The sequence below is a fragment of the Notamacropus eugenii genome, assembly GCF_028372415.1.
Source record: "Notamacropus eugenii isolate mMacEug1 chromosome Y unlocalized genomic scaffold, mMacEug1.pri_v2 SUPER_Y_unloc_7, whole genome shotgun sequence".
In the NCBI taxonomy this organism is placed as follows: Eukaryota; Metazoa; Chordata; class Mammalia; order Diprotodontia; family Macropodidae; genus Notamacropus; species Notamacropus eugenii.
The window spans coordinates 176,203-200,495 of NW_027325145.1; the positions used below are offsets into that span (position 1 = coordinate 176,203).

General features: G+C 32.1%; 1 protein-coding gene across 1 annotated transcript in view; it reads right to left on the reverse strand.

Moving 5' to 3' along the window:
* Positions 1-24,293, reverse strand: part of LOC140517020 (THO complex subunit 2-like) — a 71,738-nt gene that overhangs the window by 21,084 nt on the left and 26,361 nt on the right. The window contains exons 13-25 of the mRNA XM_072627868.1: positions 23,200-23,330; positions 23,002-23,103; positions 20,249-20,333; positions 19,571-19,664; positions 17,388-17,468; positions 17,164-17,260; positions 12,818-12,935; positions 12,174-12,353; positions 7,873-8,037; positions 6,677-6,952; positions 6,284-6,425; positions 4,371-4,528; positions 1,236-1,364 (exon numbers count right to left, since the gene is read on the reverse strand). Of these exons, the coding sequence (XP_072483969.1) occupies positions 1,236-1,364; positions 4,371-4,528; positions 6,284-6,425; positions 6,677-6,952; positions 7,873-8,037; positions 12,174-12,353; positions 12,818-12,935; positions 17,164-17,260; positions 17,388-17,468; positions 19,571-19,664; positions 20,249-20,333; positions 23,002-23,103; positions 23,200-23,330 (1,758 nt within the window). The remainder of the gene's footprint in view (positions 1-1,235; positions 1,365-4,370; positions 4,529-6,283; positions 6,426-6,676; positions 6,953-7,872; positions 8,038-12,173; positions 12,354-12,817; positions 12,936-17,163; positions 17,261-17,387; positions 17,469-19,570; positions 19,665-20,248; positions 20,334-23,001; positions 23,104-23,199; positions 23,331-24,293) is intronic.

Below are 24,293 nucleotides of genomic sequence, written 5' to 3' on the forward strand. Positions count from 1 at the left end.
GGTGCAGTTGATGGAGCATCAATATTACATTCAATACACAACATTCATTAAAGAAAGTCTTCTTTCTGTGCTTTGAGTTTCCTTCAGTTGGTCAAGGTGCTACTGTAGATAGATTTGGGTAGGTCTCCTTTACTATATTAAACCTTGTTAAACACTGGAAATTACCTCCTTTTACCTATCCATTGATTTCTTTTTATATCCATGTAAGACCACTGTTTTTCCTTTGACAGTTCATTTATGACTTGTTCAATATATTTTGTTCTAAAATTTGGTTAACTTGTCTTTTTGTATTGTCTTATCCATTTAAGCATTTTATATTTTGAAATTTTTCATTCATTTCATTCAAGATGTCATTTTTATTAGTTGAGAAAAATACTTTCTAATAATTTTTTCCTTTGTTAATTTATCTTTTTCACTTTTTAATAACACTAACTTCACTTTTCTTTATAAAATAGGTAATCAGCATTGTATGTGGAGCACTAGGTCTGGAGTCAGAAAGATTCCTCTCCCAGAGTTCAAATTAGGCCTCATATATTTACTAGCTGTGGGATCCTTGGCACATCACTTAATCCTGCTTGTCTCAGTTTCCTCAACTGTAAAATGAGATGGAGAAGAAACTGTGAAACCATTCTGGTATCTATAGCAAGAAATCCCAAATGAGGTCACAAAGAATTGGATGTAAGTGAAAAACAACTGAGCAATGACAAATGTCTCTTTAATTGTGGTTTTATTTTCAATTTGTAAATTTTTTTTACATATTAAATCAATAACTTTTTTGCTAATGTTATTAAATCTCTTCATTGACTTTCAAATTTTATATTTTAAAATTGAAATTGCTGCTTGGAGTTTTTAATTTGTTGTTTTTCTCAGAGTTTTTTAGCCAAAAATATAATTCAGTATTGCTTACAATACATATCACAAATTTTGGAAGGTTATCTATTGACTGACAATATCTTTAATGAGAAAAATATGTCATTTGTACTTCCAGCTGATTTTTCATCATTTTTCAGTGCCTATTTGCTAAATGTAATTTAAAGGATGTGTTTAATATTTCTGGATTTTTGCACTTATTTCCAAAGTTTCTATTAGTACATGGTCAGTTTGTAAAACTTTATATAGAAGATGGATACAGAGGGGAATACCAAGATGGAAAACTTCAAAAAGAAAATACTACTTCACTTTATGGAACTTCATATCAGTATTAATTTTAAAAGCTGAAAACATCATTTTCCTACCTTTTCATATATTGTTCTATCACTGTGCCATTTAGTCACTGTTGTTAGCATATAGCACAAAAATCTGCCATATCTACTTGCTTCATTTTCAGTACAACTTGCCACTGTGTAAATTATATCAGAGAAAACCTGAAATACAGGAATGTAAAATACAGAATTTTTTTCAAATAAAAACTGCTTTAATATTTTGAAATTTATACAACAATGCAGCTAGTATTTCAAGAAATATTTTATTCAAAAATACTTTGCAATTATACACCTCCAGTAAAAGCATCCAAAAACGATACAGCTATGACTAAAAAAGATGTACAAAAGATATGAGCAAATATTTTTTTCTGAGAAACACTATAAGAAGTAAATGATTACAATAGAACTATGTTTTAAATATTTTTAATAAGCAAAATAGAATTTAACACTCTTCTGTTTTTACTCATCAAATCCAAGATTCCACCATACTTAGGGGAAATTGAAAAGATTATGTACTAAAAGTGATGGGAGAAATGACTCGTCTAGTGCAAGCCTTGAGCAAATATTACAGAAAAAACTACAACTCTTAAGGAAACACAGCTTTGGCTTTTAAGGAAAGGGTTAAAAACATATAGATAAAACCAACTTTTCCAAGTTTTTTTCATATTACAAAGATTTACATATTAGCCTCACTCTGTGAAAGATCTAGTTCTGTTCCCTCAATTACTTTCAGTTTTTAAAATTTCTTTATAATTTTCAACATTCACTTCCAGAATTTTGAGATCTAAATTTTCTCCCAATCCTTCCCCTCTTCATTCCCAAGAAGACATGCAATCTGATACACAGTCATATTAAACATATTCTCTTACTAGTCATGTTGCAAAGAAGCATTAAAATCAATGAGAAGAACCACAAGAATAAAGAAACAAATAGTGTACTTTCATCTGCATTCAGACTCTATAGTCCTTTCTCTGGATATGGATGGCATTTTGCATCATAAGTCCTTTGGAATTGTTTCAGGTTCATCCTTTTTAAAAGGATTATCTGTCAAGGTCAGTCCTCGCATGATTTGGCTATTACTATGTGCAATGTTCTGTTAACTTTGCTCTCTTCACTCAGCATCGGTTCCTATAAAGTCTTTCCAGGTTTTTCCTGAAATCCACCTACTCATCATTTCTTATAGCACAGTAGTATTCCACTGCATTCATATACCATAAGTTGTTCAGCCATTCCCCACTTGATGGGCATCACCTTGATTTCCAGTTTTTGGTCACCACAAAGAGTGGTGCTATAAATATTTTTGTGCATGTGCCACCCTTTCCAATTTTTATGATATCTTGGGGATACTCTTCTAGAAGTGATATTGCTGGGTCAAAGGGTATGCATATTTTTGTAGTCCTTTGGGCATAGTTCCTGATTGCTCTCCAGAAAGGTTGGATCAGCTCACAGCACCATCAACAATGAATTAGTGTTCCAACTCTCCCACATCTTCTTCAACATTTATCATCTTCCTGTTTTGTCATGTTAACCAATCTGACAGGTGTGATGTGGTACCTTAGATCTGCTTTGACTTGCAATTCAGAAATTTAGACTATTTTTTCATATGATTATAGATAACTTTAGTTTATTACTCTGAAAACTGCCCATTCATATCCTCTTGACCATTTATTAACTGGAGAATGACCTGTATTCTTGTAAATTTGACTCAGTTGTCTCTAAGTTTTATATCAGAGACACGGAATGTAAAAATTGTTTCCCAGCTTCTGCTTCCCTTCTTAACTTGGTTGCATTAGTTTGTGCAAAAACTTCAATTTGATATAATCAAAATTATCTGTTTTGCATTTGATAATGTTTTCTATCTCTTGTTTGGTCATAATTCTCCATAATTCTGACATAATTCTGCTCTCCTACTTTGATTACTTTATTTTTTTACAAAGTCATTACTTTTATAGTACTGATGTTTTAGAACCAATTGTCTCCCAGTTCTTACTCCATTTCTTCATATAATTCTTTCTTTATCTCTCTTCATTTCTTACAGTCCTAGAGTATTACATCACACACATATACCACAATTTGTTCAGTCATTCCTCAACTGATGACATCCCTTTATTTTCCAGTTTTTTGCCACCACAAAAATAGCTGCTACAAATACTTTGTCAATGGACACATTTTTTAATAAATATAAATGATTTTATACGTCTCAGACAATCCCTTCTCCTTTTACCTTTAATCTTTGTCAATATCAGGGTCTTTTCCAATGAGTCCCATCTTCTCTTTATATGACCAAAGTACCTTCAGGTTCAAAGAACTCTTCAGGTTCAGTACTTGACCTAGCAATGAATTGTCTAAATTTCTTTAAGTATTGTCTAATTTGACTTCCTTGCTGTGGAAAGGACTGACAAAGTCTCATGTGCAGCATAATTCATAAATGTCAATTCTGCAGAGCTCAGTTTTTCTTATAGACCAACTTTCACAGCTTTGACTGATACGTTTGCTTTTTGGTCTCCTGTCAAAATTTGCCATAGCTTTCATTTCAAGGGGATCAAACTTCTTTTCAAGTTCACTGTAGTCATTGTCTGCGTTGATTGTTGAGTCCAAGAATATAAAATATAAAATCTCACACAGCTTCGATTTCTTATCTATTTGCCAGAAGTGATAGGACCAGTTGCCAAGTTCTTAGTTTTTTTTTTTAATTAAGCATCAAGCCAGCTTTTATTCATCAAGAGGTTTCTTAATTCCTCTTCTCTTTCTGCTATCAGAGTGGCAACATCTGTGTATCTGAGACTGTTCATATTTCTCCTAGCAACCTTAATTCCTGCTTTTGATTTTACTTGAAACCTTCATAGTACTCTGATATTTCAGTCTAGCATAAAGGTAATCCTGAAATCCCACAACTATTGTTTGGAATAGTAGAAACTTTACAAGGTGCTACTAAAAATAGTAAATATTAAGTTTCCAGCTAGAAACAATGTACTTAAATGTGGAGACATTGATCACCAAAACTTTAACCTTGGTTGATAAATGTTTTGACCACAGGAATATTTTTCAACAATGTAGAGGACTGTAATTTCCATTTACAGGAAGTAAACTCACTGATAAAACTGAAGATTTTCCCAATGACAAAAAGTTTAAACAGAAAGAAAAAATGTTTACAATTAATTAACTTACTCGATCATAACAGAGAAGTGTAGAAAAATTTGGAGTTTTCTGTTGGTGTATTAACTCCACAAAATGAGAACAGTAAACAGCATCAATTGCTGAAAAAATGCATCGAGGAAATATACACAACTGAAGAAATTTTGTGATGGTCTCATTTTTGGTAGACTCTAAAGAAAAAAATACAAAAAAATTGAAGCATATTAAGGCATTGCTAAATTCTTGTGATAAAAATACAAATAAATGAGACAGTTTCTACCTTTAAGAAATTTATATTTTTACTGAGGAAGACAATTCATAAAGTGGAGCTAGAAAGACAATTTAAGATCCCTTCCAGGTCAACCACTTTATTAATGAATAAAGAAATTCAGGATAAGAGCTATTGTTTACAGGAAATAAAATGTTATCCTCATGCCATTAAGTCTTACCACCTTCCTCAGTCTTCCTTCTCCTCCTCTGTAGTGCACTTTTCAGGTCATTTCTTTTGTATGGAGGTAACATTTAAGTTGGGTCAGAAATTTGTAAAATTCATACCAGGAGCTCAGTAAACAGATCTTCACCAGACTGTACCAATTAAACTAACAGTCAGAGCTGTGAAACGCAGAAGGATTTAAAAGGACGGAAGTTTGAGAGAGAAAAACCTTTGCAAAAATGTGTGCATAGCTAAGCACTAATATCAAATTCTACCTAATGAAAAGTCAGAAGAAAAAGCAAACAAAAGAAAGGACTCAACCATAAAGCTTGTTTCAGTGAAAGAGAAGTTCAAGAGAAAAATAGATATAAGGAACTGAAAACATCTACAAACAAAATCTCAAAGAAAAATTCCGTTTGAACACAAGTCTAAGAAAAAGTTCTCAAAGATGTAAGGCAAGAAATAAAAAGGCCTAACATTCTTAAAGAACAAAAAGTTAAGAATATGAAAGGAAATGTTAAAAGTGTGAAGGTGGGGGTTAGGGGTACTAGCAGTAGCAGATTATAAACTATATAATATACACCTCTAATTACTGAAACAATTTCATCCTGGGTAAGAAACAGAAAGATCATTCACTGATGCACATTACATAAAAAGTAAGCACAGTATTAGTGTCCAAGAAGCCCTAAGTTACCTGATATTGAGGCAGAAAGGCACTATGCAACAAAAAGTATGGAAATGATATGGCAGAAACTGGATACAGACCAATATCTTACTAAGATAAACTCAAAATGGGCACATTTTTAGACATAAATGTTGACACTGTAAGCAAATTAGGGGTGTATAATGTAAGACATATGGGCAGAAGAAAAGTTTGTGAAGCACACATTCAGAAGGGGTAAAATGACTATCCTGATTACTAAAAAATCAAAAAGTTTTTGCACAAAGAAAAGCAATGCAACTAAAATTAGATGAAAAAATGGCTTTATAGAAAATTTCAATGATAAAGGTCTCATTTCTCAAATGTATAGAGAAAACTGAATCAAATAAGAGACATCTAATTTTAAATTGATCAAGCAGCATGAAACAAGTCATTTTCAGAGAAATTAAACCTATGTTAATTAGCATATGAAAAATGCTCTCAATCAGTAAATCACTAACAAAGTTCACTGCTTTGCAAAAAAAACTTTAGGAAGAATTATAGCCAAAAACATAATTCACACAGAGTGAAAGGAATGGGTCTTCCTTCAACCCAGGTGGCTTATGCTATGAATAATCTTTAGACAAAGAAAACCAACTCTTAGCATGCCAAAGTAGTGAGGCTATAAAATGCTATGAAGATTAAAATCTTTGATTCTGGAAAAAAATTATATCTAGAATGACATAAAATCCTATAACAAACCTCTGGATAACAATAATTGTTAATACTGCAACTAACACAAAAAAACACAGACAATACAAAATACAGCACAATAAAGAGATTGGTAGAACTGAAGAGATCACATGAACTTACTAGCTAAAAGCCAATTATCCTTTTCCAGTTTTACTCTCTGCAGTACTCTCTGAACATGCTCCATCTGTTTTTTTTCTTCTTCTAGAAGTTTGTCCTGAAGAGCAGTGCAGCGTTCTTTTTCTTTTTTCTTTTTATTTAGTGGCTGGCAAACATAGAAAAAAAAAACTAAGAACATTTCTTTTTTCTACTTGAAATGTAAATGCAATTTCTTATCAATTATTCATTATGAGCAGTAATAACATATAAACCAGAAAATTTAACATTAAAACTGTGTCTTCACATTAATTATACAAATGAACAAAATGTATGTAGAAAATGAACTTTTTACAACAATAATTATTATTACACAATTATAAATTAATATTTTAATTATTCCAATAATTAAAGGCATACCATTTCCTGATTGTCATCAATTGCTTTCATCTGGACTTTAAGTTTATGGACTTCTCTTTCATAGCTGTTATGTGGTACTGCAAGGTCATACATTGTTAATGACCAGAATGTGGCATAGAACTGTGGACTGATATCATCCCATACTTTCGAAACATGCAAAGAGATTACTGCTTCATGGACAGGGGCCATCACTAACTCACAAGATGCAATATATTTATGAAGTTTATGTTGTTGTTTATTTCCCTTTTCAGCTTTTTTAAGTTCATCATACTTTGACTGGAAGTAGGGGAAAAAGACAAAAGTAAAACACTAAATATTTTTCTAAGGTATATTTTCTTGGTATAAATCAAGTTATCAAATGACTGATTCTATCAATCTCAAAATTAAGATGACCATGCTTCTGCTTAAAATTCAATAGTGAAATATTGTTAATGACCAGAATGTGGCATAGAAATATGGACTGATATCATCCCACACTTTAGAAACATGCAAAGAGATTACCGCTTCATGGACAGGGGCCATCACTAACTCACAAGATGCAATATATTTATGAAGTTTATGTTGTTGTTTATTTCCCTTTTCAGCTTTTTTAAGTTCATCATACTAAAGTGTTAAGGATATAAACAGAAAATGTGACATCTCAAGCTTTAAGAGAGATTATAAGAAAGTTCAGCTTCAGGGTACATAAGCCTGAGAGTTGATGGGGCATAGAAAGAAGGCAAACCATAGGACCTTAAGGATCATTCAGAGACACTGGCAAAGTTTAGTGGTCTTTTATCTCACATCAAAGAAAAGAAAACTCCTATCTTATCCAGGCCATTTGAGCAGTCAAGAAACCTTGCATGGCTGAGGGACAGAGGGGGCAGGGAACACCAGGAAGGAGTACTGTATGAAGGTGGCAAGTATTCCTCCTGCCTTTCATTTCAGAATAGTTTCTAGGAAGCCTAAGGTCAGAAAGGAAGCAAGGGGAAAAGTAAAGAGCTCAAAAACTTTCAATAAAATTTCTATACATTGAAAAAGTAATATGACAGATTTGAGTTCTTGAGTTTTCTGAAATAAAGTCTTATCAACAACAAAACTCAGGATTATAAACATAATCATTTTTAAATTAGGTTAGTAGTAAATTAATGAATATAAAAATTATGGAACACTTGAAAAAGCTTACATAATATGAATGAGAATACCCTGTTACTTACTGAAATATGGTGTGCATACATTGGTCTAGATAGGAAAAATGCTGCATCATGAGGTGTATGATACTCTTTACAGAGAACATCAATTGATGGTACTCGTTTAATATAATCCTCTGAAATCAGATTAGAGGCCAAAAATCCACCAAACTGTACCAGTGTATCATGACACTAAATTGAAAAAGAAAAAGAAAATGTAAAAAGATATACTTAAATCTGAGAACAGGAACCAAAATGCCACATTAGAGGTGGTAATTCAGGTCAAGTCTCCCAACATTCCCTTCAAAATAGCTTTAAAATAATACATCAAATCAAATTTTGGAATGGTAGAGTCAAGAAAAAAATCAGAGTAAGATGTTTGTGACACAAGAAAATTTAAGAGATTAGCTAAAGTCAATGATACTGGTAAAACACAGTTCAAGGGCCATGAGGAACAAGGACATGGGAACAAAAGTCCTTCTTGAGTAAAGATTACAGCACAGACCAGGAAAGCAATGGATAATATCACCTTTTAAGCACTGAAAACTTGGAGACCCTTAGAACTAGCTCTGAAAGTAGCACAAGAAACTTGAAACTTGGCACAATGCTTCCCTACCTCTAAGTAAATAGATGAAGTTTGATAAAGTTTAAAATGAAGAAAAACACTGGAAAAAAATAAGCAAATCAAAAAAAGAAACACTGAAGACAACAATACAAAAACAGCTACCAAAAAGTCTCAAACAAAAATGTTCATTGGACTGAAGCTCAAGCAGACTTTCTTGAATAGCTAAAGAAAGACCTAATGAGTGGTTAGGGGAAAATTAGGGGGAAAAATGAAAGTGATGTAGGAAAAGTATGTAAAAAGAATTAACAGCTTAGTAAAACAGACACCAAAAAATAATGAAGTAAATAATACCTTAAAAACACAAATGGCATAATGGTAAAAGAGACACAAAAACTCATCGAAGAAAAGAACTACTTAAAAAGCAGAACTAACCAAACTGAAGAGGGGCAGTCACAAACACTCACTGTAGTTGTAACTGGGTAACTGGAAACTAAACATCAAGAAATTAAACAAAGTTAAAAGAATGAAAAAGTAAACTATCTCACCACAAACACGTGATCTGGAAAACAGATTGAAGAAAGATCATTTAAGAACTATGAACACTTAAAAGCCATACTCAAAGAAAGAGCCTAGACAGGAAACTGCAAGGAATTCTCAAGAAAAAGTGCCTTGATATCTTAGATCAAGAGGGTAAAATGGACACTGGAAGAACCCACTAAAGATCCTAAAGGGAAAATTAAGGAATATTGTAACCAAATGCCAGAGCTCCCAAATACTTCGAGTCAGAAACAACTCAAATGTTAAGAAGCCACAGTCAGTTTCACACAAGATTTAAGGGCTTCCATAGGCTTCCATATTAAAGGAGTACAATATAATATGTTGGAATTAGGAGCTGGGATTACAACAAAGAAAAACCTAACCAGCAAAACTGGGTATAATCCTTTAAAGGGAAAAAAGAATTTAAGGAAACAGAGGACTTGCAAGCATTCCTGATCAAAACACCAGAGTTGTATCGAAAATATGACACTCAAACACAAGATCCAAGCATAAGAAGTAAACAAAAGGGACACAGAGGTTAAAGCATTTACTTTCCTATGAAAGATGATACATAAAACTCCTAAGAACTTTATTATTATGTGGGCAGTTAAAGGACATAAGTGTGAGTCAATCATGTTGAAATGTTCTCCAAAAAATGAAGGACGGAGGAAGACAGATGTATTGGGAGAAGGAAGAGGGAAGCAGAGGTTTTAAAACAGAAGGGAAACTAGGAGGGATGGCAGGAAATATTTGCTCATAAAATAGAACTGGATAGCAGAATGGATTACTTATGAAAATCCAACAATATGCTATTTAGAAGAAATGCATGTGAACCAGGAAAAGAACATAGAAAATTGAAAATAAAGGGCTAGAGCAAGATCTAGCAATCATGATTTCAAAGAAAAACAAATAATAAATAAAATAGTTTGCTGAAAGGCAAAGTACATTTTGCAAAAAGGTACAATACACAATGAAGTAATATCAAATATTTTTGCACCAAATTTCTTTTATAAAAGACTCATTTTGTAATATATACCAACTACAGAACCAGGAGAAATTTGTTAAAGATAAAAGCCATTCACAAACTGACAAAAGGTCAAATGACAGAAACAGGCAATTCTCAGATACAGAAATCAAATCTATCAAATACATATGAAAAAAATGCTCTAAATCACTGTTAATTAGAGAAGCACAAATTAAATCAATTCTGGGGCTCCAACTTACGCCTATCAGGAAGCACAGAGGAAATGCAGGAAAAATGGGTACAGTAATGAGTTATTAATGGAGTACTGAACTGGTCCAAGTATTCTAGAGAACGAATTTAACCCAGTAAAAGGTTTGTCTATGTCTCTTTCCCAAAGAGGATCACAAAACTGGGGAAAAAAATCCCACATGTGCAAAATTATTTGTAGCAGCACTTTGGTGGCCAAGAACTACAAACTAAAGGAATACCCATCCATTGGGAAATGTGAACGTGATGAAATACTACTATGCTATAAGAAATAACGAACAAGTGGACTTCAGAAAAACCTGTAGTGGAGAGACTTTATAGGAACTGATGCTGAGTGAAGGGAAGAGAGTCAGTAAAACACTGTACATAGTAACAGCCAGTGTGAGAAGACTGACCTTGACAGACTTGGCCATTTTCAGGAAGGCAAGAACCTGGAATATTTCCAAAGGACCAAACCACAGCTAAAAAAGCAACCATATTGTCACAATGTAGAGTGAAGCAAACCACTTTCCTTTTTCTTTTGTTTTGCTTTTCTATCTCAGGGTTTCTCCCATTTGTTATAATTCATCTATACAACATGACTTATGTGACAATACGAATGTGTGTGTTCAGTCTATATCAGATTTTACACTGCCTTAGGGAGGGGAGAGGCCAGGGAACAGGCAAAAATTTAAAACTTATGGAAGTGAATGTTGAAAATTAAAAATAAATTGACTAAAAGAAACACTGCAGAAAAGAACTGATTAAAAATGCAATCCATCACCAGAGAGAAAACTGATGAATTTGGAGAGAAAATTTAAGATTTTTTTTTACTTTATTTTTCTTGTTCTTTGCAGCAGGTCAAATGTAGAAATATGCCTTGTCTTCATACAGATAACACATTGCTTGAGAGAAAATTTGGAACTGAAAAATTATCTGTTGGATTAATGGATATGACAGGAGTTCACAACAAGGTTCTTAAATCAACAAAAACAATGCAACTAAAATTATAAAAGGCACAGGACAGAAAACTAGGGGGGGAAATCTTTGCAGTCAGTTTTTCTCATAAGAATCTTATTTCCAAGAGAAGTTAGTCAAAAACATATGGGCCCTTTTCTGATTCATGAATGGTAGAAGGATAGGAAAAAACAACTTTTATAGGAAGAAACTGAAGCTGCCAATAACTACTTGAAAAAATATTATAAACTACTGCTACTTAGAGAAGTAAAAATCAAAACTTCTAAGTTATCATCTCATATCAGCAGACTGGTTAAATTAACAAATGGGCAAATGATAAAAGGTAGAAAGGCTATGGAAAAGCAAGACGACAAAGACAAGAAATGGGTCCAACAATTTTTGAAAATCAATTTTGGAATTATATCCTAAAAACTATTAAACTGACCAAGCAATTTGAGCAAAGTGACCAAGCAATACTGCAGCTCAATCTATACTCCAAAGATATGAAAGAAATCAGCAGAGAACTTAGAAACTCTGACCAACAAAACAGAGAATGATAAATCCAAAGGACTCATGAATAAAAGTGCCATATCTACCTTCAAATAAATTCCATTGACAAAACTGTGAAAACAAACATTAATTTTGTATTTTATATTACATTTTACTCTGTAAATGGTGTAACTGCTTAAGTGATACAACTCTGTCTCTGAACATGACCAGCTGAATTCCAGTTCTCTTGCTAATATTTATACTCTTGCCTCAAGAAATTCTGCTGCATTTGGGGTTTGGAAGCAGACCTAGGAAATCCAGTTTTGTGTCACCAAGCTATCCTTCAAGAATATATGATTGGATATTCCACAAAATCTACCAGCATTCTGTGCCTGTCTATACATAACTGTAACACGATTTGTTTTTTCTTGCCTTCTCAATGGGTAAAGTTATTAAGTACATTTTAGTAAATATTCTGAATATATTTATTGAAAGCTAAATCAAACTAAAAATTATGGTTAAATAAAATATAAATACAAAGAAAAAGCACATAAACAATTCTCAAAATACCTGATCATACAACTTTCCCACAAGCTTCAAATGTTTCTCTCCTCCTTCCTGGAATATTACCCCATCCCTCTGCTGAGCCATAAGTATGCACAAAGGAAGGGCAAGATCATGATCCAGGAGTGCATCCTTTAACCTCTGCGAGGATTTTTTTGTGTTTCTAATTTGTCCAAAGTAGCCACCCTACAAAAATGAAAAAAAGCTAATCAGACTAAAAATTCAGCAAATTTAAGAAAATAAATAAATAAAGTAACACTTAAAATGAAGTATACAGTTACTCAGTAAAACAAATATTTATGACTTATGATTGAGATATAATCTTATCCAAAAAAGAAACTGTAAAATACAAACTCCTTAAGATAAACAGCATAACTTTAAATAAAATCCTTCTTTCTGAGCAGCAATGCAAAATCACAGCTAAAAAATATCTACAGTTGAATTCCTATTTTACTCTTTCTAGTTTCAGCACATTTTTTCTGACTTTCAACACATTCCTACAATACAAATCTCTTAATTGTAACTATAAAAATTTTAAAACTGACATTTATTTTAGCATTTATTGTCTCACTTTTTGCTGGGGGTAAGGAGAGAAGAAATTTAGGGTTATAAAAAAAATCTAGTCTTTAAAAGAAAGAAATCATACTCACCTCAGCTTTTAGCTGTTCTCCACCAGTCATCGCCTCTAATTGTTCCACTGTCATTTCTTCTGTAATTTCTATTCCTGCCATTTTTTGTATTACCTCTTTCAATATAAGTAGGTCAAAGCTACTCACAAGTTAGAAGGAAACTATGTTAATAATATATATTCAAACAAAGGACAGCATGCAATATTTTAATAACAGAAAGACATCAAGCATAGAGGAAAACCTATAGAGGGTTTCAGTCCTGATATTTACTAATATTTAACTGGATTCATGTCACACAAATGTGATTTATTTTCAAATTGTTACCACTAATTTCCTTTTTCAACTTTTCTAAGCAGATTTCCACAGAATGATAAATTATGATAGGAAATATAGACAAAAACAAGAGCAAGGCCAAGTCTTTTCTAAAACCAAACTCAGTCCATTTACAAATATTATTCAATTAGATATTTACATCAAGAGCAACTAGACTAGGTCTTTGAGTTAAAAAGGGAATTAATAACATGTGGCAGGAAACACTGTCTTGTCATAATTACTGTTTCTAATAAAAACCATAAGACTTTTTTATGTCTGATCAGTTTAAGTTCCAATTCCCTCAAATTCAGGAATTCTTAATTCACACATAGGTTTACATAATATTTTGCAGTGGAAAACATGGTGGTTATTCAGTTTTTCACTCCAAATAGGCATGGCCCAAAGTATTCAAGATATGCCACACTTCTGAACAAATTTTTATTACAATACTGAAAACAAAATACAAATTAGTGTAATTTATCAAATTTTTTAATTCATCTAACTTTTCAAAACTACTAATTACAGAAAAATATATACAAAATACAAATATTGAGAAGTAATACTAATACCAACATTTTTATCATTTTCTGTTAATTTCTTCAAAGAAATCAATATTATCTACTTCCTAGACCCATGGTTCTTTTAACAGAATAAGGATCTAAGTTTCTTTTTTAAATACTCCCTTCAAATTCAAAAGCTTAAATTACTGGAAGTTATTTGGTGCTTTTATATTTAGTGAAAAAAGAAAATCCTCCCTTGGAAAGTGGTGGTTGTTCAGTTGTTTCAGTCATATTCAACTCTTCGTTACCCAATTTGAGATTTTCTTGCAAAGATATAGGAGTCATTTCCTTTTACAGGTCATTACATTGATGAGAAAAGTCAAACAAATAAAGTTATAAGACTCATCCACTGTCATAAAGCTAGTCTGAGGACAGATCTGAACTTGGCAAGCTGAGCCAGGGCTGGAACTTCATGATTTTTAATCAGTTTGGTGAGAAAGAAGAACATAAGGAACAGAATATGCAAAGGCATGGAAACAGGAGAACAATGCTAAATTTGGTGACACTTAATGCTGGATGATGTAATAAACAGTGAAGGGGTAAGAAGTCAAGGTCTAAGTATAAGCAGTTAGTATTTTATCATACTGACATACAAGGACGGTTAGTTGCACAGTAACATGCATCTTGCAAACTTGCATTTCAGAAATATTAATTTAGCAGTTATGTGAACTACAGATGTGAGACAGAAAGCACTGAACTTAGGAAAAATGCGTCCTGATGGAGGGTTGAACTAGAATAGCAGTTCTTTAAGTGGAAAAGTCTAAATGCAATATGTAGGTAGAATTAATGAGGTCTGACACTGGTTAACAGACAGAAGAGTATGAAGGGCAAAAAGAATAACCATGGATGGGCCAAAGTTACAAATACTGGCACCAAGAAAAATGATGAAGTTTCTAATGGAATACGAGAATTATGAAGGAGACACAGGAAGTAGTAGAAGATAACATGCTCAAATTCTGGAAATTCTACTAAAGCAAAGAGATCATGAAAAGCAACTGATATAAGGTGCTGATTATTTGCAAGATCTCCCCTCTAGTAATTAACTTATATGAGTAAAAAAAAAGCAATATTACGGAAACTTCTGAGGTAGTGAACTATCGAAGGGTAGAGAGAAGGAGAAAGAAAAATCTGAGAATAGGTACCAGAATTAGCTGTTTTTGCCGAATGGTAAAATTGCATAAATGGTACTTGCAATAACATTGATATTTTATTCGTTTTTCTTCCCTACATTTCAGCTTTCTCCTTCTCCATTATTCTCTTGTCTTCCCTGACTTTTTTTACTATGACAATACAGATCAATATAATAATACAAAGTGATATAAGTATTTCCAACAACTGAAGAAATACAGGGCAGTTTAAGGAAAGGGTAGAAAAAGTTATGGAGGGGGAAGGTCAAGTAAGAAAGCAGCAAGTACTTTTAAGAACTTACTATGTGTACAGCTACGCTCTGGGAATACAAAGACAGAAGTAAAATCATTTTTGTCCACAATGACCTTACACTCCCCAAAAGATAACAACAACATGTCTCAGTACATATGTAAAATGCCTACCACATAAATGCAAAGCAAATCTTTCAGAAAAAGACGCACAAGCAGCTTTGGGAATTTCAGAGTAGTAGAAGGAAGAGACTAGAAAGTGGGCATTAAACTGACTGTGAAATTTGCTCTACTTCTATGGTCCTATAGAAAGCCTCTATAAAGAGATGAGAAAAGCAAAAAATCCATGTTAGATAGATTTAACATTACATAATCGACAGTAACATATAACAAAGCTAGAAAGGTAGTCCAAAACCTGATCACAAAATTCCTTTAAATGGAAATCAATGAAGCATTTATTAACTTGAGGCTTTCATTACCTTTCACCAATACCAGAAGTGTTAAATACACAACCCAAGTGCTGCCTGAACCAGATTACAATGCAATTAATATATAAATAAAAATAAATAAAAAGTATAATGAAAAATATTACACTTTAAAACTAAGTTATTCTGCTGACTTCATGAATCTTTGTTAGAGGCTCCATTTTAATCTGAACATGAAACCAATTACCTAGGCAAATAAACCCTGGTGACTCACTATTACTCAAAATATAAAGTCTTCTTTTTAGCATCAAACATTCTCCAAACTACCCCTTTCATAGACTTACAGGCTTCCTACAAATTGTTTATCGCCTAATACAATGTTTGGCTTGCCCATGTAAGAAGAACAGAAAAAATGAAATAAAGAAACAATAGATTTTTATTTTATAAAAAATATAATGAAAACAATAATGAAAACAATGATAATGAAAACAAATAAAACAAAAAAAATGCCAAACTTTCTAGTTCTACTTTTTAGCCACTTTGGTATGCTTGCAAGTTTTCACATAATTCATTTCCCATCTCTATGCCTCTTCCTGGAATTCTTTTTTTCCTCATTTCCATCTTTTAAATTCTTTCATGACTCATTTCAAATATCAATTTCTACAAATTTCTTCCCCCAACTACTAATGCCTTTTCCTGTAAGGTTATTTTTCATCTATTTCATATGTAACTTATATAAACTTAATTATACACGTTGCCTATTTGTAACATATTAGAATACAACTCCTTAAAGCTAGGGATATAATAAAACAAAATAGATGAAACATTTCATAAAGACCTTATGGTGTTACCAAGGCAGAGAACATATAAGTAGAAGAAAAGGGGACCCAAACCAGAATCCAGGGAAATAACCAAAGCTAAAGAAACTGATAAGAGCCAACAAAGGAGTCCAGAAAATGAAACATACTGTAAGGCCACATTAAAGAAGCAAAGATTATAGGATCAGAAAAATACCTATTATGTCACTGGACTCCTAAAAGGGATTGTATATAAGAAATCTTTGAAGGACAGTATGTAAACGACATTATAAGATTTTCAAAGCATTTTTACATGTATTGTTTCACTAAAATCACAACAAATTAGTGAATTATACGTTATAGTGTTAGTTTCATTTTTACAATTTACAATTCATGTTTCTATTCAGTGTCAGAGATGAGATTTTACGTTACATCTCTGGCAACAAAGTTTTTGAAGGTATAATTATAACTATCAGTTTATTCCCACACCTATTAGTCCCTGATGGAAAATACAGGTTGAGTAACATTTCATAATTGAGAGTGGACTCAAAAAATAAGCTGCTGAATTTACTATTTACTATTTGTCAGAGATGTTGGATAAATCTCTTTGCTGGGTAGGAATCATAACCTGGAACTTATGGTTCCCTGCCATCTCTAAAGCTCTATTATTCTAATCTGGATATCAATGTGATATTTAAAATTTGAATGATTTTAAAAATCTTTTAGAATTTGTTTAAAAAACTCAAAAACAAGGAAAATCACAATTACATAATGTGAACTGAATTCCATTTTGAAATACAAGTTTAGAGGAAAATGATAATAAATGAATTAAATTAATACCAACCTGTTATTAAATTAGGTATACATTAAAACCTAAACATAACTTTACAAACCTACCTTTTCCCTGCCTTTAACTGGTTTGCCACATACTGTAGAAGACCAGCAAGTTCAATTGGGTATTTGCGGAAAACCGCACCACAGAAACAAGCAAGACCTATATGGGGTGAAAATAAAAAGAAACTTGAAATCTGTAGGAAGCACAGTATTAGAAAGAATTCAAAAGAATTCATTCAAAATAAAGTCTTTTCCTGAATAATGTGATACAAACAAAAAATCCTCACTTTGAAGCCAAGTTGAAATGGTTGTATCATCATGTTTCATTTTCTCCTTTTCTGGATTAGCCAGAGCTTCAATAATGCAATCTTTTACAAAATTAAGGGAAAAAAAAAAATCTTGAAACATTTCAAGAGCAACAGGGTTCTCAAAGTACTTCACATTACTAACACCTCAAAATAAAAAGAAATCCACCAAAAACAAACCAATTTAAAGTGGAGTTAGAAGTGAAATTATCAAGAGCACCCATTCAATGCCAATCCCTACTTATTTAATAAAACTGCATTTTTAGCTTTGACAAAGACAATGTGTATTCTACCATGAGAATGTCCTCCTTTTCTAAGTTATTTAAAGTATCAATTCCTTGGAAAAAAAGAATTTTTACATCTATTTTTAATAGATTTAATTTTTGGATTCACTGAAAATTCTCAATGACCCCTAGTTCTTCAACATTCTCTTCTTCAGATTCCAGTGGTTCCTCAATTCCATTTCTCATTTTACAATAATCCTAATAAAATTATAATCATAATAAAAGGTAGCATTAAAATATCACTTTCTAATTTGCAGAGGTCTTATTTGACTCTTCTAACAACCCTTTGTGAGAGATGAAGGAAGTTTAAGGAAGAAAGGGAAATACAGAAAGGTTAAGTGAATTGCCTAGTCAAGTTAACATGATTCAAACTTAGCTTTTTCCTGCCTCCCACGTTTGTCACTTTATCAATTATCCACCATAGATGCCATTTAATCTTAGCACTAGGATGAAGGCTTTTTTTTATTAGCAACATACTTCAGGCAGGCAACTCATTATTTCTCAAGTGGATTTCACCTGCAATCTCATCATGCACATAAACTGGCACGTCCTCTTCCCTAGAGATCTTAAATTTGTCCTCTCTGCCCACCCACCCATTCTTCATTTCCTTTTTATGTATTTTCTTTTTCCATTACATCTCAATCCCTGAGGACAAAGCACAAGTGCTGGAACATATCACTTATTAACTAACAGACACCAGAGATTAAAAAAGAAAACACTTCAATAACTTTCCAACAGAAAGTAAAGATAGTCATAATTCAAAGATATAGTTATCACCATGATCAAAGGTGATACTCGTTTGTTTAATAAATATGCAAACAGCTGAAACGGAGGTAAAGAATCACAAGATGAGTCTTGCTAACTGCAGAACCCTGACTTTATCCACCTAGACAAATCATCAGGAAGAACCGCTTCAGGTACATCTGTCAATCTGTCTGCCTGTTCACCAATAAAATGGAAAGGTTTTCTCATGTTTTTGGAAGCATCAAATAAAATATTAACTCTAAAGTGATCAGTACTATTATTGCTGTTCAGCAAGCATCATCATCTGAAGGTCTTCCATCTAGGTAATTACTAGCCATCTCTTTAAAGAGCCATTCTAAAATTTCCACACAAAAATAGGTGTGAAATGGTCTTTCCATACTTTGAAATTGTAGAGTTCCACCCTTCTCCTATTTTGTGTTGTACCACCCAATTTTTCATAATTTTTTAAAAATATTTCTAACCAAAAGAGATTCCGTAGACACACCAACCAAATCTTTCAATATTCAAATATTTATGTAGATGACGTGATCTGAATTCGTCAAAGTAAATTAGGTGACCTCTTACTGTCTCCTTTCTAATGTTTCTTTTCAAAACCTTTTTAGTTATAATTGTATTGTAATGTATAGTATAAAAGTTATTCTACATAGTAGAAGGATAATAAGTAAATAGCTTTCTCTAGTCAGTTATCTCCTTCAAGAAGAGTCCTTGCCCTATCTATGATCTTCCTTTTTCATCCAACATGGATTTCTTGTAATTTATTTTTAACTTAAACACAAAAATTCCATTACATAGGACACCAAAAGAAGGTACATAAGAAACTCCATACCTTACCTACTATAGCTATGCCTTTCCCATATTACAAGCATTGGCTAAGTCAAATTTTTAACTAATGTAAGACATTACTATTGTAAATTTTATTAGAACTGACCCAATTTTTTGGATTTTAACTATAGCTGACAACTGTATGTCATCTTCTGCTAATTCATTAGTTAATTCATGTACAAACACATTTCATTAGTTCATATATATTAAAAGACTTTTTGCACAGTATTTTTAAAATTTTCAAGCTAGTTTACTGTTCCACAGAAGCATCTCTTTTTCTAAATAAAAGGATACATGCCAAAACATCATAATTCAAAGAAGTGAGGTATTTCAAAGAATCTACTACTGGTGTGATTAAGTTATCATATTTTTGTATTTGTGATAAAATCTGAAATACATAAAATCAGAAAAGTCAACAATCTTTTTAGCCAGCTACCTGATGCAAAATCTCACATCTGAACAGTCATAAAAAATTTTCAAACATTAGATGCATTTAAATATATTTTCAAATTAGATAAACTTTGCACTTCTCTCATGTTTCTTAAAGTTTTGTAACAGATGAATTTCCAAATAAACCTAAATCTGCTTAACTTTCTTAACAAAAATGAGATTAGATAAAACATGCAATTCAAAAAGCATAAATTCTATATAACACTTTTTGATATAAAAATGTTTTTTAATCAAAAGTTGATCTCATTTTCCTTAAAAGTACTATATACTCCAACATCAGGCCTGTAATATTATTTTAAATCACAAAACATGGCATATTAAAAAATGCTGTTCATAGCATGATAATGCATAAATAGGCCATTTTTGTTTACTAGTTAATGAGTCCCCATCTCACTGAGGAAACTGAGACAAAAAGGTTAAGTGACTTGTTAAGGAAAAGAAGTCTTTCTGATTCAAAATTCCTGAGTGCTCATCTGATATGTTAAATTTTGTTTTAAAATTTATGTAACTCTCAAAACCTACATATTCAAACAAAATAGTAGGGTTACTATGGCTCAGTTTTCCAATCTGTCTTCCAGAAGGTTTGACATTTTCTTTTGTAAGACGCCTATGGAAAAAAAAAGATACATAATTTTCATCATTTTTGTTTATTTTCTAATAATTTTCCATGAACTATATCAAATGTCAAGGAGATTTAACTTGCTTTTTAATTATTTACTTTAAATAAACTGACATATCTTTTATCTTTGGTTTCCATTTTACGCCTTAAAAATTATTTTAACTTTTATATGTGTATAGTGTGCAAAACAATTTTTTTACTTTAAATGTAACAAAGCATTTTTACTTGTACTTGTACCAAATTTTTTCAAAATAAAGTTCCTATGCCAATTCAGAATCACACCAACGCAGGAAACATTAGAATGTAATCTACATCACAGCAGAAACCATTTTTCCTTTTCCTTTGTATCTCATGTAGTAAGTTTGCCCTTAGTACAAGTTCCTGGAACATAACTAAGTCCTTAAAAAATTGAGAAAAAAATTTTAAAGCTAAATTTCTTGTCTCTAAAGAAAACCACAAACAGGAACACAGACTTGGACAGGAGTGAAATCAGTTAACAATAACAAAATGTGCCAGGCACTGTATCATGTTTCACAGTTAATCTTCTCTTTTCAGTAAATATTCTAATATGCTTTTGTTTTCTGAAATACATACTGTATGTTGTTTTTATTTCCATTAATCCTCAAGAATTTGGAAGTTTGAAAAAGGTAAGTCCCAAGGAAAAGATAGATGCCTAATTTTAAATGCAAGTTGGTAATATTTGATTCAAACACAAAACACAGACTTTGGCTTCATATAAAGGCATTAGTTGTATAACATTAATAAAATTAATCATTAAATCTTCCTGTTTGAGCCAGCTAAAAATGGAATGAACTTCATCTTGATGTAGTCACATTCATAGTTTCAAGCTTCATTCAAGCCACTGAAGGTTACTGATTGTGATTTACATTGTAAGAATATCATTTTAGTGGCTGAATAGAGGATGATGTGGAGAGGGGACAGAACAAAAGGGATTGCCACAGTACATACATAAGGGTCTGCACCAAAGTAGGAGCAATGTCAGAAGAAACACAAAAAGGTGAAGCTGACAGCCCTTGACACCAATTTTGATATGGAGGATAAGCAGATAAGTACAGGATGAGGACTGAGGGACTAGGACAATGTTGCCCTCAACAATAACACAGAAGGTAAAAAATGGGGAGGTTCATACGGGAAGACAAGTTCTTTTCTGGACAGGCTGAATTTAAGTTAGGTTTTTTAGGACAGAAAGAATTTTTACTCTTTAACAATCCATAACATCCATCTTAATAAGATGTTCAAAATGTTCAAACACTTTTTGAATTTGAAGATGACAAATTATATATCAGCAGGGAGATTAGAGTTAGAAAGGTAGATGTGAGAGTCATCAGTATAGAGATGGTCATTGAATCCATGGGACCTAATCACTGATTGAAGTGGTACAGGGGGAGAAGAGAAGAGAGTTCGGGAAAGTTCCTGTGGTTTGAGGGAGTGATCTGAAGGAGGATCCTGCAAAGAAGGCGGTTGACTAAAAAAGCTTGTGATACACCCAGTAAAAATGAGTATTTTCTCATCAAGAGTGGAGGAGGTGAATGATGGGAGTGACCCAATGGTGAATTAATATTGCATGGACAAAATCATGGAATTTTTCTGGAAGGGATAACAGTAATAAGTATTACTTGTAAAGCACTGTCTCTTTCAGACACCCAGTAATATATGTTGAGGAATAAAATGCTTCTGCACAGAATTCTTTAGAAAACTGGGATCCATAGACTGAAAAAAAAAATTACAAATGTGAGATATTGTGCTTTACTTTTTCTTCCTATTTTGCTACTTACAAGGACATATGTTAAATCTACAACTTTCTTGTTCCTTAACATTTATTTTCTACTCTCTATTAAACTGGCTTGAATAGTAAATGTTTTCATTTATCATAACTGATTCTTCAATAAATATTTAAATATGTTGTATTTAATATTGATTTGAAGAAAAGTATAGACAAGAGAAATACAAAGGGAATATTATGAGTTAGGGCACTAACTAGAGTAAAATGTATACTTACAGTAAGGCTGGATAAAGTGGGAGAAATTGGAAAAAGAAAGTAACTAATTTTGTACCTATGTGTCCTTTTTTTTTTGAAATTTTTAGTGGAAACTAATATTTTTACATCACTTTCCTGCCCATAGAGGCACTTCAACCAAGTCTTAAAATACATATTCTATACACATAGTGCTACATCTTTTATTTCTTAAGGGGACAAGTTTGGACATTTAAGTATATACAGTTCTCAGCTTCATAGAGGGCATCCCTTACTATGTTCTTTAAGCAATTATTAAAATTCCCTGTAAACATATATGCTACCATTCCCCATACTCACAAATACGTGTGTTTCACAAATAAGCCTTTAATTTTTTTTTTACAAATTAACTGGAGTACCTTTAGATTATTTTAACATTTTAAATACACTACTTCACTCCATATAGATGTGTGTACACACACACACACACACACACACACACACACAGCCCCATACAAATACATATAAGGCACAAATGGAGTTTTTCAGATAATTTTGACCATTACTATTTAAATAGTTCAAAAATATATTATCTTTTACCATAATTCAAAGAATTTCTCATTTTTAAAGATGACACACTACATTATTTCAAATTATTTAACAAAATAAGCAACCACTTACTTCATAATATATTTGGCTCTATCAACAGTTTGGACTTTAGCTTTTATTAAATGTGGGTGATTATTATAAGTTTCATTCTTCCATTGGCCATATAAATGATACCTTAGGAAGACAAACAATCACAATAAATATAATATACATTCAAAACATGAAATATAAAAATTTAAAAGCAGAAATAATATATACTTTGTTATTTACCTGTACTGATAAGGAAATGTTTTGAACATTCCCCAAAGTTCTTCAGACATACAAGCATTGCAGTCCATCAAAGTAAGAGATGGAAGAAGGACTTGGTCAGTAATACTAAGCAAACAACTAAATAAAATTTCCTAGGATAGGAAAAATGAATTTAGATACATTTAATACGTGGAAATCAAGATACTATTTTTCTTTAAAAAACCACTTCAATGAGTGATCTAGGTTCCATAGATTCAATGACCATCTCTATAGTGATGAATCTCAAATCCACCTTTCCAACCCCAATCTTCCTGCTGATATATGATTTGTCATTTTCCAGTGCCTTTAGATGTTTCAGACTGGATATCCAGCTGAAATCTTTAACTCAACATGTCCTTTATCTCATCACCTCCTACCCCATGCTTGTTCTTGGATTCCCTGGCTCGCTTTTAAGTCCTAGAATTAAATCTCATTTCCTAAAGAAAGTTTTTCTTGATTCCACTTAACTGCATTCTGTATGTAGCCAAACAAATATTTCTTGCATAACTGATTCTGGTATTTGTGGGGCCTTCCATAGGTCTGTACAACACAGAGCAAGTCAGACAAAGAAAATAAACTTATTTTGGAGTATCTGACTTGTGCTACTTCTGTGGTCTTATGTTTCTACATGCCAAATAAAAATAATATTACTCATCAGATAAATCTTTCATACCTGACTTTTAAATAATCTTCAAAATGTGTAATAATAATGCTAATTATTTATAATACTAATTTTTACATAGCAAAGGTCTGAAAAAGGAAGAAAGGTCCAAAAAGCATTATAACTCATTTGAATAATAGAAAAACTTTGAGACATAAGTGCCCCTGGTATAACTGTCCCATATTTACAAACCATGATACTAAAAAAAGATATATTCTTAGTGTAAGACTACAAGGGTAGAACTATTTGAATACAACCCTGCTTGACAAATCAAGTGCTCCAAAGTAAATGTATTTTCTTTCTTGTTCTTTTTCAGTAAATTAAATATATAATGCTTAAAGATATTTCCATAGTATTATCACAATGCTAAATTAGAAATTAATTAGAAATGCTAAAATGACCCTAATCAGTGCTT